Genomic DNA, 16645 nt, shown 5'->3' with positions numbered 1-16645 from the left:
AATACAGAGCACCTTGAGAGTGAGAATGAATTACATACAGTATGCTGAAAATGTGTTTATTGGCAGCTAACTGAGTATGTAAAACTGAACTCTACAAAATGCATAGGAAAGTGAAGATTACATGTTAAACGTACTCCTTTAATGATACATGATTTTCTAATCACCACCGGGAGATAGTAACTTCTCATTAGTTTCTGCCATTTCATGAGAAAATTCATAAGGTAGCAAAATTATGCAAAGATTACTGAAACTAGATACTACTGCCTACTGCCTTTTAAAAAGGTGTAGACTTTAATGATTGCTTTCAGTCATTTATGAATGCATCTGTTCTTGAATAGTTCCTATAAATGAATGTGTGTTTGCTCTTAGTTGTACTCAATGCCTCCAATCACTCTGCATTCTGGCCTACTTTGTGAAAGTTGCTTTTCCGAAACAAACTGATCACAACAGTTCAGCATCCCTACTGACAATCAAAGGGTGCGTATGTTGTACATACATACAGCTCAGTGCAGAAAAGGCTATTATGTGCAAAATATTAATTTGCAAGGGAATTCATATTCATAGCCATTAAGCACATGTATTCTTGCTGTGTGTGCAGCACCCCATTCATCACTGCCATTGTTTTCTCTTTAATATTAGGGTGTAGTGAACACTGCGTTGCTTTGCAGCAGATAGTGAATTCATGCTTTGGGGATTTGGCAAACAAAATAATTTCTATAAAAAATAAAACCACAGAAAAAAACACCTTCAAAGTTCTGCTGGTAATGATTAATAACTCAGTTGGAGCACTTTTTGTTATGTGAGCGTGTGTGCTTTTTCAATTTATTCATATAATTTTATCTTGTTGGGACCAATGGTGATAAGTACAGCTTTGAATTATATTTATTACAACAGAATGTATATCACACAGCAATATATTACTTCATTGCCAGTGCCCACAACATGGTGTCATATTACTGCCATCTAAAATCTTTCTTGGACCAACCTACAGAGTAGGGACAAATGTAAATGACGAGGCCTTGATGCAGGGTTATTGGTTTCATAACTCAGGGGCCTGCCAATAGCTGTCTCATCTTTTAAACATTGAGTTGTACGACTGCCCCGAGTGCTGTCAAAACTTTGTGGTTGGAGATTGGATGGGAAAACTTTAGAAGTCTACGGATGGATATGAATGCAAACCTGGCCAAAGCTCAGCACATGTTGAACATTCTAACACTGCTGTGAGAAGAAAGTTTGGTGGTTTCTGTGATAACTTGTGGTCAGTTTGAAGCTTGTAAAAGTATGTTGACAGAATAGCCAGAAGAAGAAAAACAAGTTTGCTTTTGTGAGCACCTTTTGTAAGCTCCCCATCTTGATATCATTTATATTCTAGTCTGTTTACAGTCATATCTTAGAGATGAGAGGTAGACTATTCTTTTGACAGGTCTCTTATTTCATTTTAAGTGATAAGCAGCAAGAAGAAGTCTCAAGGGTGAGACTATCATGCCTTCTTAAGTCAATTTGACAAATGAGAAGCCATGAGCACAAAATTTGACAATGTCAAGTAAACGGTTGCGGCCTTGGATTGTATACTACATCATCTGCTCAACCATTTAAGACTAGAGCCCTAGCCCAGAAAATGTATGACTGAGAAGGATCACAGTCAAGAAAATGAATAAATAAACACCACTAGCAAGCTTATTATTGTTCTCTCGTTGGAATTAGAAGGCCTCTGGATATGAATTACAAATGAGTTATCCTATCAAAGTTATGCCATTTCAAAGCCAGGACCTGTATCAGTAATAATGAGAGTGGTGGCTAATCAGTTGAACAGAGAAATGTATAATAGCTTTCACAGAGGCCCTGCTCTCTGAGGGAGAAGGGGTGACAGGTTTCAGGGCTGTTTGACGTGATGATCTATAGTCACACCAAGGCGTGCTGACAGCCTCCCTAATGGAGAGTGCATAAAGCAGAAAAAAGCAGGGAGGAAAGGAGACAGAGAGAGAGATACAGTGAGAGTGTGTTCTGTATATCAGATACATCTGAATTGGAAATTTATATGTATTAAATATAAAAGGTTACAAAAGATTACAAAGTAATATTTCAACAAAGAATGATTCAGTGATGATTGATGAGGTTGGATGACAATTTTATACCAAGAATACTAGAAGGTGGGGGAAACACTGCATATTTTTACACCCTGTCTGTTGAAAAAAAAGTGAAAACCTGATAGACTGCAACTATGTTGTGAGTCCGGATTGGATGCTGAAGTTACAGTAGCACATACACAAAAAAAAGGCAATAGGCAATCTGCATATAAAATCAAAAACTATTCTGCTGTGAGAATGCAAACTAACTTTGGCAGGAGGAAAACACCATGCCTAATTGCTTTTGCTACTATCATGTACTCAGTGGGTTGAGATTTGCAAAACTCTTTTAAAATCTACTTAAAAACATAAATATAAATATGTGGTAACTGGACTAAAAAGTCTTGCCAAGTTGACATTTACAATTACACTACAGATACTTGGCTTTCCATTCACGGGTTTCCATTTTTTGTTCTTTAAAAAAATGTATTCACTAATTTCACTGCAACAATAATCATTTTCAATAAAGCATGAATGTAAAAAATAAATGTATAGTCATGATGGAAGTGGCAGGGATGAGAGGAGACAAAACTGGAGATCACAACACATCTAAAAGCAAAATAAAAATAAAAAATAAGCATATTTTACAGAAAAAAGGCAGGAGGGGTCATTGTGTGTCATCTTAGGAGATCTCGTCAAGCTGTCAACAGATGCTCTCTTCACTCAGTGTGCAGGTTGTGTGATGCATGTCTGTGTGATGCATGTTTGGAGGAAACACTGGCAGCTTTGTTGTGTGAATGTCAGCTGCTGCTCCGCTGTACAAGCCAACGCTGGCTCAGTGATTGATGCGAGCCTGTGTTGTGTCCGGCACTAGCGCTGTGATTTCTTTTCTGGCTGCAAAGAGAGTCCAATCAATCAGCTGTGAAAACCGGACCAATGGTTAAACACAGGAAGGCATCCTTTGTTTCCTTAAAGATCAATCACAAAGGCCTGACATTTTCAGGGTTAAAGCTACACATGTGCTCTCACGTCTTAGCCGACAGCCGTCACAAACATTAGTTTTTTTCAAATGTGCGAGGAAACTCTAATTACATTAGACTTCACATTATAAATGAGCCACTTTTCAATGATTTAGTGCACAGCACTAAATTTTACAATGCACCGTTGAGGCTGAGAGGTATTAAGACTTCATAAGTGGGATATAATTAACGGTCCACTCTGTTTCTACTAGAGAGACTCAGGGAAAACATTCCTCTATAAAAAAATGTTAACACTATACAGTTATATAGCTATTTTCACTGACAATCAAATGGTGGGAAAAGGAAAGAAGTGAAGTGTGAAGCTACTGCTTCCTCCGTGCTGGTTGGGGTCACGAGGAGGTCGGACAAAGAATTACTGAATGTTCTTGATAAAGATTTATGCCGATCCCAGTGAAGTGGGTCAGGTTGTGGGGCCAGCTGTCCATTTACAGCAACAGTGGAGGAAATGCTTCTAATACTCTTCCTTAATACAAACAAGTATCTGTAGTCGACTTGATCGCTGACAGCTCTACTGAGCAACACTACATCAGTAACACCAACCACCTTCATTGAAAATCCGTTACATCGAAAATAATTAGTAGATGATTTAATTAAAATGAAATTGTCAACTCTGAATTTCAGTTCTAATTCAGCCGTCTAATACAGTACTGAGGTATCAAGCTGGCCAATCAACCACTTTGTTAACATTTTAGAAAAGAAAAAATATTACACACACACACTCTACCTGCCTCAAGAGATTGAAATTTACATTGAAGCTCTTCGGCTCTGAATGTGCACCCAGCCACATCACAGAGAACTCTGACATGGCCTAATTATGTCAAATCTATTTTAACCCAGCCTCTTTCTCTATGACGGCTTCACTGGTTCACAGACTCATGGTCACTGCACCCATCCTTCACCTCGACTGATGAAAGTTGGCACCGCACCACCAATATTACATCAGTGCTTTCAGCGTGAGCCGTTGTACGTTCATGCTTTTAGTAAGTCCTTGGCCTCCTATTCTCCTGTGCCCTTGCCATTCTGCCATTTCAGCCCATCATCATTTGACAATGTCAGACAAATGCACTTAGAGTTGCAAGAAGTAGGAATCACGCAGAAACAAAATGGTTCGGAATATGTCAAAAAATATCCAAATAGAGAGGTCATGCTGAAGAGCCCCATTGTTCTTGGAAGATGAGGGGAAAGGCAGAAATAGAGGTTGTCTTGTCAGAGACTAAATGCCATGAAAATGTCAGATCGGTGTCCCTGCCTCGCAAAAGTCTTCTTTAAAAAGAAAAGCATTTTCCTGATTCTAACGTTTGTGAGGAATGCCAAATTGTATTTGGCAAGATAACTTAAGCCATAACTTAAATCAATTTAGATAATCAGACAGAGGCTGGCTCCAACCTGTTCAATGGAGGACTACTGATCTGCATTCTGCAAAGAGACTGTTTGTTATCCACTTAACCTTCATGCTTCTTGAGGTCTCATTGGCATGATGAAACCACAGTGCATTTATAGTATTTGTTGTAATGTTATTTAAGCTGTTCCCAAAGAACTGCACCATAAGCACAGAGACACACTCATTTTTCAGATGATAAAAGCAGGACGTTTATCCCTTCTATCTCTTTTGTTGTCAATCAAGAGACTCAATGTAGGAAAAAAAGGATTGTATACATCCTGTTTACATGCTTCGCTCATATACTGGTGCTGGAAGCCACTAAAGAGCTTTGTGTATGTGATGATTTGAGAGGAAAAATGTTGAAGTGGAACATTTTTCTTATCCTGGGTTACTCACATGATTTGTATTTTATTGTTATCAAGACATTCCCATTTGGTATGATATTTGGTATAATATGAATACCTCCTAGCTGTAAAGAAATAATCTGGCCTTGTAGATAAAATTCAAGCAATTTTATCCTTTTATTACTCCAATGGGGGAGGAGGACAAAATTGAATCCAATATTCTGTCATGTTTAGCACACTGCAGAATTTCTCTCTCTCTCTCAACCTCAAAGTTTTCATTTTAATAGTAGCTTCAGATGCCATGTAGATAATGGACTAATGTTCATAGTAAAATACAATTAAATCAGCATGGACATAGGCACAGAGATACACACAGGAGCTTAACAAATGCAGGTCATACTTGCTTAAGAGAGTCCTCTTTATGTGTGAAGACACACATAAGGGCGTGAATATGTACATTGAAGATATAAAGGCTGTGAAATAGCAGCTGATATGCTAAATTCTTCAAACCTGTCATGAGTAATTTGCCCTTCCACATCACAATGTCCTATTTTTTCTCCATGTCCAGTTCCAGGTCAGTGGACAGAAGTCGCACCAAATTCGGGTCATTTTCGGATCTGCTAATTTTTTCTTTTGTGTTGAAAAAAAAGCTTGGAAAATACTTTGGCAACAACATTTACAGCAGTTATTCAAACAGTACATTTATTCCAACAAATTCATAAATTTAGGGTTGACGTACTGTATACGGTATATGTGCCATTCTATAGTTCATCTTTTCTGTGACATTTATGCCACCAAACAAATCTATTAGAATTTATAGGTTGACATTTAAATTATTCATTCTTTTTTGTTTGTGTGTAATTAAATGTTTTAATATTATTTTTTTATTTAATTGAAAGGGTTTATGTTTATATTCTATATCAAATCTATATTCAGATTATGTATGTATGTGTACACATGTACATGAGAGTACATGTGTTTTTTGCTCCTATTTTCTGACTAACCCATTAGAATCTGAGATTACACTAAATTTAGAATAGCAACAACAAGCTGATTTGATTTGTGAGGTAATATGTCTTATCTAAATAAATCATTCTTGTTTTAACCCATTTGATCTCAAATAAACCAGCAGATATTAATATTGATGAAAGAAACGTAGACAAAGACAATTAGATGCTGAGGATTCACTTAGAAGTAGGAAGTTTGTATTCAGTTGCGGTACTTCCCCAGGATGTGAAGTGACATTGTAATTATATCACTGATGAAGATAAATCAGGTTCTTGTTTACTGTTGTCCTCTGTGGTCTTGCTTTTGTAATAAAACTCTCGTCACATTAGTTCTTTCAATAATGAGAAGCACTACTTATGAATACCAAATATTGTCCCTAAGGAAGCTGTTTTATAAGGACGTTTCTGTATGATAATTCAGCTATTTGCTTTACTATTTATTACAAACACTAAGAGCAACACAAAACACACTCAACGTGCTCCTTAGGGATTTTATACACTGGCCTGTACATTCCGACTGATGCTAATGGCATGCATTTAAGGATTCAATGCATTGTACTTAATAAAAGATAAAATACAGTAAACTGTTAAAATGTTGAAATTGCTGTGTATTAATGCTGCTCTTAAGTTAATGGATTGTAAAGTAAAAGCTCACACGCACACTGGGAGCCATTTTCATTTGAATTTAAGCAATATGCTCAGGTATTCAGAAAAGCAATCAAGCTAAAGCAATTTGGGAATGAATCTGACTGTGAGCTTCTGAAAACAATCTCATAACGATGAGGGACAAAGAGGAGCTATACGCAAGAGTCACACTACTAGAGCTTTATACAGGACTGCCTTAAAAACTGGACTACCAAATGATATAATCATGAGTGCTGCTAACCATTATCGATGAGCTGATACAGGTATTAGTCAATGCAAATGAAGGGAGGAAGAGGGCCAAGATTTAAAAGGTGAAAGAGCTCTCTCTCTCTCCCTCCCTCTCACACACACACACACCCAGACACACGCACATTCACAAATGAAGGGAAATCACGTTACCAAGCATAAAAATTTCCCACCTGCTGAAGTTGGTTCCTCACCATCTGCTGCTGTTGAGACACAGAGGAGGAAAAGAGGGAGGAGGGGAAGGGAGAAAAATAAAATTAGCTTTATCTCAACTATGTCACAGTATTCAGTGCTTGAGCTGCACGCAACGCTGCTGATTCAACTATATTATGTATTGCACCGTGCGCTACCATATGTGCATTAACATCTCACATGTAATCTGTAATCAAGGGAGCGCTCAGAATGTAAAACCAGCCACACCTGCTACCTGTAGGGTAAAACATTCTGCCAAGAAAAGCTCTCCACACTGCCACCATGAAGCGTAGCCTGACACCGTGCCATAGCGCATCCCCCATTTACACACTTCTACAGTGCTCTACGTCCTGGTCGGTGGCCTTTGACTAATATGTGTTCATCATTCTGGACCACTGTAGGATTAGCCCCTGCGGCATTCATACATGTTTACTGCATCCCTGGCTCCTAAATCCCCATCCTGCTCCATGGCTGAGATCTTGCCTGTCTGCCATCATTACCACAAACTTCCATTTCCATCTCCACTTGTAAAATTTCTCTAAAAAGGTGCCTGATAGCTGGACACAGCTACAAAGGTGAAAGACCAAGGTTGTCTGATGCATAGGAGGACAAATAACATTTGCTTTTATTGTTGGGGACTATCAGAGATGTGTTACAGGATGAACCAATTCCCTTGGTTCAGTTTGTTGGATGGATGGATGAATGAATAAACATGATTGTAATGGGATTTGGTGCTGTACTCAGTCACTAATGATACTGCCTTCAAATGAGCATGCTAGCTTAATTAAAGTATGATTCAATGTCATATACATTTTTCAATTCACAGTGCTGCATACTAATTAGTTATTAGCATATGGAGAGGGTTAAGGCCACATAGATCATGAGGCCGACAGGGAGACAGTTATTGATGCTAGCATTTAATGCAGCTGCAAATGCATTAAAATCCATCTTAGAAAACTAATCAAGTCAACACTTCCAATCATAACAATGAGAAACATGCAGAGAGTGGATTTTTCTCCTCTTCACAAACCAAACATCATTGCTCCATCAGTCTGCATTCCCTCTGGTGTCTTTGGATGTGAAAATAAAATCACTTCACAAAGTGCACTCAGATGGTTTTAAGAAACTTTTTTATTGCCAATCTTATTTAATGTGGTACCTTATTTCTGGGGGGTCTGTATTCTTTGTAACTACTAAATGCTATCAAGGCAAGCTGAGCTGACTGTTTTGAAAAACGTAGGACACCTCTGGAACAAATTATTTCAACTCAGACAGCAGCAATGAATCTTTCCCCAGCAGCGGCAAACTGAGGGGTAAAATAAACTCACTTAGACATCAGAATGATAAACACACAGAATTAAAGAGTGAACCGCAGCCTTTAACACGTCTTTAACTGTGAGAGAAAACTTAACTTGAAGTCACAAGGAGCCAAAGCCAAGTATTTTCCCAACCTCTCATCTGTCTGGCAGTAGATGTTCCCCTTTGTGTTTTCCCATGCACATGGGCCAATGTTTTCACAAATCCAAGCACATTCCACGCTTCACTCAGTGCGGTTTTCTTTCCGCAATTCCCTCTCCTCTCTTACCATAGGGGTCAAGACACACACAGTCAAGCCCATAGCCACATGCAGTGTGCACACACAATTACACACTCACAATGAAAAGGAAAAACATGCCTGTGAGTGCAGACAACTATTCACACCCACACATGAATACACATGCTGAGAAGAAATAGACATATAAAAAGGTTTTTATGTGTTGTATGTGTTGATGTGGTGAATAGTAATAGTGCGTGAAATACTAAGCTTTAGATGTATAAAATACGGGGCTGGCTAAATGTATGTCTTCAATTGTTGAGTGTTCCCTAAGATCGGTCAAAACATTCTTTGCGAGTTGCATCACTTGAGTTATTTCCAATGGAAACTGTTTATCTATTGTTGTCTAGTCGGACTTTTGGGGATGTAGACAGTGAGTATAAGCCTGCCTTGTATCTCATGCTGCGTTCTCCCCCCCTCCGGTATCTCAGCTATCTATTTGCAAGAGAACCATTGCTGCATCCTGTGCTTAGCACCGGCCAAGATGATTGTAATTGGTTTAAAGAAATACAAACAAACCATAGCGTTTTTGACCCCTTTACCAGAATGATAATATCAGGTTCCAGACCAGTCTTTAGCTCTGACAAAGCGAAGGGAGAGAGGTCTGACTATGTGATAGTAATTGCTGTCTGACAAAAGAAAATGTACTTCCAATTCAATGAAGAGATTAGAAGATGAGAAGAGTGTTTTCCTCTACTGAAATAGTGAAACAGCACAATTGTAAGTTAACTACTGAGTTGGTCATCTGTAAATGCCAGGCAGTAGTACAAACACAGCAGACAATACTGGCTTTATCTCACATACATGTGATGTTCAGCCAAATCAGGGGCATTAGCTTGCCTTGGGAAAACACTTAAAAAAAGAATGTTTAACCTTTCAGAACAATGTGCTGTCCTCAATAAGTAGCAAAAGTGGACATATTGCGTCTATGTTATATAGTAAAACCTCTTAAGGAACAAGTCACAATGGGTCATTGGGTTAACAAGTAGTGATTTGAAACGTGAGCATGGTTCATGCCCCATCTTGTACCAACAGCCAAAGTTGATTTATCTTGGCCACAACAGTGTTGTTTTCCTAACCTTAACCAATGCATGATCTTATCCAGGTCTTAACCATAGAGCAGGCATGTATAGTGTGTGAAATGGCTATATTTGTTATCTTAGAATTGGGTATTCTAAAGGTGCTTTCATATAGCAGTGCCACTTTCAATCATTTATTTTATTTTATCTTATAATTTTGTCTATTCATGTAAATATCAATATACCATGCCTTCCAGAAAGGATGCAAAGATGATGCTGTTCAGGGAATCCATAAAGGGCTTTACACACTGGTTTTAAACAATAACTTTTCCGTTTCAACCTGATGTTGACGTCACACACATCTGGGGGAAATACTTGCAAAGGCACAAAAAGAAAAGAGACATCACATAACATACTACTAGGATAGTATGAAAGTGGTACTATTCAGTTTTTCCACTCAATATAGACAAAGAGCAAAAAGAGTATTCATACTATTTCTGAAAACGTGCTGTGATACAAACATTAAGCAGTCAGTTCAGTTTAATGTTTATCATCAAAAAATGGTGAAAAACTAAACCCAACCTTCACATTTGAGCTGTGAGCGTACATACAGTACCATCAAACAGTGTATGTTAATTTAGTCCAAAACTATTGAACCTATGAGTTCGTATAATCAATTGAATGTGTTTTTCTCTCAGCAGTTGATCATATGCCAAGATAAATAGTCATATTTAGACAGACAGACATATAGACAGATAGATAGATAGATAGATAGATAGATAGATAGATAGATAGATAGATAGATAGATAGATAGATAGATAGATAGATAGATAGATAGATAGATAGATAGATAGATAGATAGATAGATAGATAGATAGATAGATAAGCCTAGCTAATGTTTCCTTTTGTACCGAAATATTGACAAATTGATGCATCTTGAGACTGCACTACAACATTTGTAAAACATGGAAGGTTCTGGAGATGGCTTATTTAAATGGCCCCTCCTCCTTCCCAGGAGAAGGTCCTCTCTGTTGCACGACGAACCGCCATCGTGGGACATATTGGTTTAATCTGAATGACAGCCGGGAGGCAGTAATAACCATCCATAATCTAAATGGGAACCAGCCAGCCTGTCCAGCATAGGGCTGCTGTGACCTCAAGGTGTTCAGTGGAGATAGAGGGGCCGGTGCACAGGACGAACAAGTACAAAAAACACTACAAAACCCCGACATAGTACACACACACACATAGACACGCACACGCATAAGGAGTTGATACATATGCACATATAAAACACACATATTAAGGTGAACACGTGTAGATGTAACATGACAAGTTAGGGTTGAGAGAAATGTGATCATGTATTATTGGTCAGCAGTTTTTACTTAGTTTCTACATTGTCGCTGACAGGACATGCATTTCAACAGCAATGACCTGTTTACATGCACACACACCATCCAATCACAGAGTATAAATTACAATATGGACCAATAGAAGCCTACATTTAGAAACAAACACTTAGAACAATATCATCTAATAGTTTGCTTTTCTTCCCCAATAGTTATGTTGGGCTTCATTTATAAAACCTATTTATCCAAACCTAAGAATGTAATTTATTCGACCCTGCATAGAGTACTTTTATCAGCCAAAGTGAACTTGAAATGGTGTCGTCACCTTTCTATTAACCATTAATGGTAATTTAATACAAGATTCCCTATATGCTAATAACTTAGCTCATTCATTCAATTGTACAGAGCATAGAAGAGGCGCTTGTTGCTGAAGTTGAGGATATACAGGCTAAATTGTTTGATGGACTTAGTTATTTTATGACAAATAAGTGAAAATGTGTTGCTTGGCTTTTTCCAGCAGTAAACCCCGCCAACTGAAAGAGTTGAAAGCAAGTAAAATGTTGCAGAGCTCTATCCCTTTAAAAGCGGCATCTTCAGTGGTGATTTACTCTAGTAGTTGGTAATATTTTCAATTTCAAATTCGTACAATATCTCTTTGTACAACCATGATGACATGTTTGCTTCAATATGGCCTTGGCATTACCAATGATTTGTAGATTCATAGAGTTGATGGTTGATGTGATATATTTTTATAAGGTGCCTAGAGGAAAGTGGTAGACCTGAAGTGAATGAGAGTGTGAAATGTATTTGGATCACCTCTGATGAACCATGTGATCACAGTTTCACAAGCTGACAGACATCTTAAAATGGAATCATAGAAGGTGAGAGGGACAGGAAGAAAATCCTCAGCAATAGAGAACCCTGCAACACTGTAAGTGATCATATTAGTTCATTACCTTAACTCATACAGTGATGGACCTCACTGCATCACTGGGTCAAACTAGCCGAATAAATAATCAATTGGTACAACAAAACGAGAAACAGAAGTGCACAGATAAGACAGTTAAAGTTTCAAAACAGAGTGTTTCATCTGGTCTGTGGTTGTGTTCAGTTTTCTTTCTCTCGTGTAGCCATCTTAAATTCCAACAAACGAAGGCTCTACTTCAGTTCTTGACAGCTGTGAGTGTCCTAGCAAATAATGTCAGTGTTAGTGATTTTGCAGAGAGAGAGAATACAGACAATAAAAGGGTCTTCTCTTCTCGAAAAGGCTTTGAGTACAGAACACAGATTTGATAGGATACTTGTTAGCTGCCTAAAACAAGGATATGACTGGCAGGCTGAGCAAGAAGGTACTGTAGATAGAGTGAACATTGACAGGAGCACAGTTAGTATTGTAGAAGTATAACAAAATCTATGTAGATGTGAGATCAAAGTGTGTCCTGAGTTTGACGCCACAGAAAAAAAAATATTAATATTAATATTATATTAATATATTGATATTAACCACCCAGCCAAAATTTTATTATTAAAAATATCTGCAAGTATATAAAATCGTTTTTCAAAATCGTGAAACAAATAATTGTATTAAATAAAAAAAATAACTGTACTCCTTGCTCTGAAATGTTTGGGGTGTGTCTGCTAAATGCTCTAAAAACAAGCCCAATCACGGATGAGGGTTGATTACATACGTACAGTTACAGTACATACAAAATGTTTGCCTTCTCACTGAGTCATGTTACTTTTGCAAAATGTAAATCTACATGCTTTATGGGCAGGGCAGGCTCACCGGAGACTTCTGCTGGCCGAGGCTCTGATGCGGGGGTCAACCAGGACTTGTCCCGGTTAGCCAGATGGCCAGTAAACAACTGCTAGGTAGCAAACTGTAGAGTGTGGTAGGTAAGTGTTGTGAAGCCTCAGTTATACTTTCCGCAAGGGCGGAAGCTCGCCGTTTTCTCCTACCATGTTGGATATGCACAGACAGGCAAAAACCTGTTGCAAATAACCCCTGTGAAGGGCCGTGTCTGATGGTGTGACGTTACTTATCCATGTGAACACTTGCAAACACTCGCAGATTCGGCCAGCATAAATCACGCTGTACTCCAGTTTTTATATAGTGTTAGGGGATGGTTTATGTTAAGGATAGCCCCAGTGCGTCAATGAGCCATGACTTCAGGTCTTCACAAAAAAATGCTGATGACAAAATAATCGCCTAACCACACAATTGAGAACTATATAGTTACACGTGTTTCAGCAATTATTTTCTAACATGTGAAATCTGTAAGAATCAAATCTCAGATAGTACCTAACTTGGACTTTCACATTGTGCTTGACTTCTAAATTTTTATTAAAAAGAAGAAAATATGTATCATTCTCAGAAATAATGGTCAATTAGTTGCAATGTGCTGATGTCAATACAATTTGATTATTTTGAGTGGGAGGAGGTTGCATTAAATATTTTCAGCACTTTTTCCAGGGTTGTTTCCTTTCCATTAGCATTAAACCTGCAACCCTGTACGGCTTTCACAATAAAGATGAAAGTGTTGTTTTGATATCCACATTTGTGAGTGTGAGAGGTCAACACAGTGATTGCAATAATGTAATGATGATAGCATCCATTACATAGTCATGGGAGCTAGCGCCTGTTTTATGATGTTATGTTTGATGGCATTGACCTGGTGGATGTTTTGCACACAGGAAAGGTTGTAGAGGAACTTTGTTTTAATGTTTAGTTAATCACAATAGCAGGCGTTTTTTGATGGCTCGTGTTATATATTGTATGAGTGGTTTCATATTTACATATGAAGAATAAAGTAAAAGTAAAAAGATTTTTTGTTTGTTTGTCTTATGAAATATTGAGCTAATAGAAAACTGCTTCTTTGTATTGATTATATTACCAAAATTTTGATATAAGCTGGTATGTAACAATTGAAAACCCCAACAATGATGGCTGGCCAGCGGTCAAATTGATCTCCATCTGACATGATGACTTTGTAAAGCTTATCATTCTTACCTTCATGGCCAATCGGCCCACGACAAAGTAAAAAACATCCGGATAATGGGTCGTATTCCCATTTAGCATCGTGGCGTCAAGAGTGACAGTCAACTGTCACTGCTAATGCTGGCAGCCCAGACACCACTCACTGGGGCTGACAAAGCCTGTTTGCGTCTGTCAAGTGTCTCATGTTATGAATCCCAAGCAGTAAAACTTTTGTTGGAGTTTTTATGTTTCTTTACTTTCTATTTGGCAGTGAACAAACCGGTTTAATTTGCCACAGGACTGCGTTCAATTACAGCATGACTCAAATCACAGTTTAAAAGGTTCCACGTGTTTGCAGCTATAAATGAGCAGCATTATTAAACTCAAGCTGCAAAATAAAATTGACATTGACTTAGTTATCATTGATGTAAGTGACATATTTCAGCAAACCAAGATCAAAGCTGACTAAGTTTTAAGGGCACTCAAATGACTATGAATATTCAGAAATGCAGACTGAACAGCTGGGAGAGTTTGTTTTAAGACGGTTGTCCAACTGGCAATAAACACTGTAAGCATTTCTATTAGCTCAATTTTGCTTTTTCTGACAGAAAGGATAAAAAAGAATAAAAATGTCTAAAGTGGTTTGCTGCAAATGAGGATTTAGTTAGCTTCACTGTGGCACATTCTGTGAACATGTGCTACATTAGCACTACAGATATCACCTTTCCTTGTACCCCCACCTACACACACAAACGCACACACACACAAACACTCACTATCCAACCCCCGGCAGATGCTCATTGCATATCTATCTCCCACAAACATCACCCTTATAAGTGTTTGTTCCATCATAGCAGTGCTTATTAACATTAAATCATCTTGCTCTGGAGTGGGTGGATAACTGTGAAATGATTCACAGACATAATACCAACAATAATTAGGGAGGCATTGTGGATGTTCTTCTAACTAATGACAAGGAAGTGCAGTAGCACATCCCTTTATATCAACTCGAGTGGCAAATGCTATATCTCTGTAAGTAAATGACCCATCCATCTCATTTAACTTTTTTGTCAGCAGAGCAGGGGTGCAGGGTAAAGTCCTCCATTAACGAGTGGCTCTTTGACATGTAATTTATGAAGGAAAAAACACAAAAAAACCCAGCAAACTCCAGGATGAGATAAGGTATTATAATTGTTTCCCCTTACAGCTCATCTTGCTAATAGGGATGCTTAAGATTCATTTAAACCTCTTTTAAGTAAACTTTAATACATGAAAGTAGGGATATTGTAAAAATGTATGAAGAAATGAATTAATGCAATTTTTCTGACAGACACTACAGCTGTGGTATGATTTACAATGTAGAAATCAAAATCTCTATAATTGTATTTTCCTATGTAGAGGGGAAGCCACTGCCAAAACTGTTTATTCGGGGAATAAACACACTGCTCAACAAACCACTGATGAATGATATGTTTTAAAATACTAGTTAATAAAATCATAAAATTTGCTTTTGTACATTGAGCCCAATGAAGTGAAGTCTTTACTGGAGGAAATGATAAATAATCCCAACCCATCTGTAATGCTGTAAACAGCAGGCAAATGTAACAAATGAGTCCTCTCTTTTCAGAAAAATACAAATGCCATTGTATCATTTAAAATTCATCTTTTAGGTTTTATTTCTTGACGCGCTCTTTGCTAGCATGTAACTCCAAAATACCATTGTATTTGGAGATTTAGTCAGTATATTTACTGTGACTTGTTGTTGGCCTTTAAAGGCACTTATCCACCTAACTTGTTTGGTCTGGACTCAGACTTCTCAGTTTCATCCAAACCAAAATGACAGATGTGAAACCTACCCAGTATCGCTGTCTAGACCAACCAGCCAAACCTTGGTCCAACGAAAAGGGAGGTTTTCGGTCCAGGTAAAATTTAATAATGGTTGCTTTAATTTCTGATGTGCAGACATTATTTGGATGTTTCTGACTTTTGATCAAATTACATAAAGTTTTGGCAGTCTTTTGCAGAACCGGAAGTACAAAGCAGCAAAACTGAATAAGCTATGTAAGAAAGGAGAGGAGACCAATTGACATTTCTTCATTTTACTTTCAGAGAGGGAGAAGATACAAGAGGACCAGGGAGACCGTTAACAAACCAGTCTATTGCAAGTATTGGGAGCTTATGTAAGTAAGGAAAATAGTACGTAGGTATGTCATGTTTAGTTTTTTAGTGTGCTCGCTTCATTGGAATGGGAAACCAAAACTACCTGGATTAAATGTATAAAATGCAACAAAAACACAAACCTTGGTTTGGACTTTCAGGTGTGAAAAGGCCCTAAAACATGTACATATCGTGTTGGCCTAAAACAAAGTAGATCTCTTAGAGTCATTTTTCTTTGAAAAGTATGCTTGAGTCAAATGATTTTTTTTTATAAATCTGTTTAAAATCCATATTATCACAGACTGTATACTGTATGTGATTGCTTGTGGAGAGGATGTTCAGTCAAATAGAGCATCAAATTGCAATTCTAAGCATAACATAGAGAAAAACCCATTGGATCAGACTGTCTTGGGGTGTTTTTGTAATGTGGTCAATACAGAGTGCAGACATATCCAAGGTCTTATTCATACTGTGTTTTTGACACACAATCAATATTTTTTTTATTTAGGTCTGCTCTCAAGTGTCAGTGTGCAAAACCAATTGTCAGCAAAATAATATATGTTCTCAATAGTGCTATGGTCAGAATTGATTGTCCATACCCTATAGGAGGCTACCTCAAGAATACAA

At 37.8% G+C, this 16645-nt stretch overlaps 1 protein-coding gene across 2 annotated transcripts in view; it reads right to left on the bottom strand.

Moving 5' to 3' along the window:
* LOC129101041 (EGF-like repeat and discoidin I-like domain-containing protein 3) overlaps window positions 1-16645 on the bottom strand; it is a 97650-nt gene that overhangs the window by 64545 nt on the left and 16460 nt on the right. The window contains exon 2 of one of the 2 annotated variants that reach the window (XM_054610636.1): window positions 6903-6932. The exons of the other annotated variant lie outside the window; for it this stretch is intronic. Within the exon in view, the coding sequence (XP_054466611.1) occupies window positions 6903-6932 (30 nt within the window). The remainder of the gene's footprint in view (window positions 1-6902; window positions 6933-16645) is intronic. 2 annotated transcript variants of the gene reach the window in all.

Source organism: Anoplopoma fimbria, chromosome 13 (genome assembly GCF_027596085.1).
Source record: "Anoplopoma fimbria isolate UVic2021 breed Golden Eagle Sablefish chromosome 13, Afim_UVic_2022, whole genome shotgun sequence".
In the NCBI taxonomy this organism is placed as follows: domain Eukaryota; kingdom Metazoa; phylum Chordata; class Actinopteri; order Perciformes; family Anoplopomatidae; genus Anoplopoma; species Anoplopoma fimbria.
This window is presented reverse-complemented; position numbering and strand designations above follow the sequence as displayed.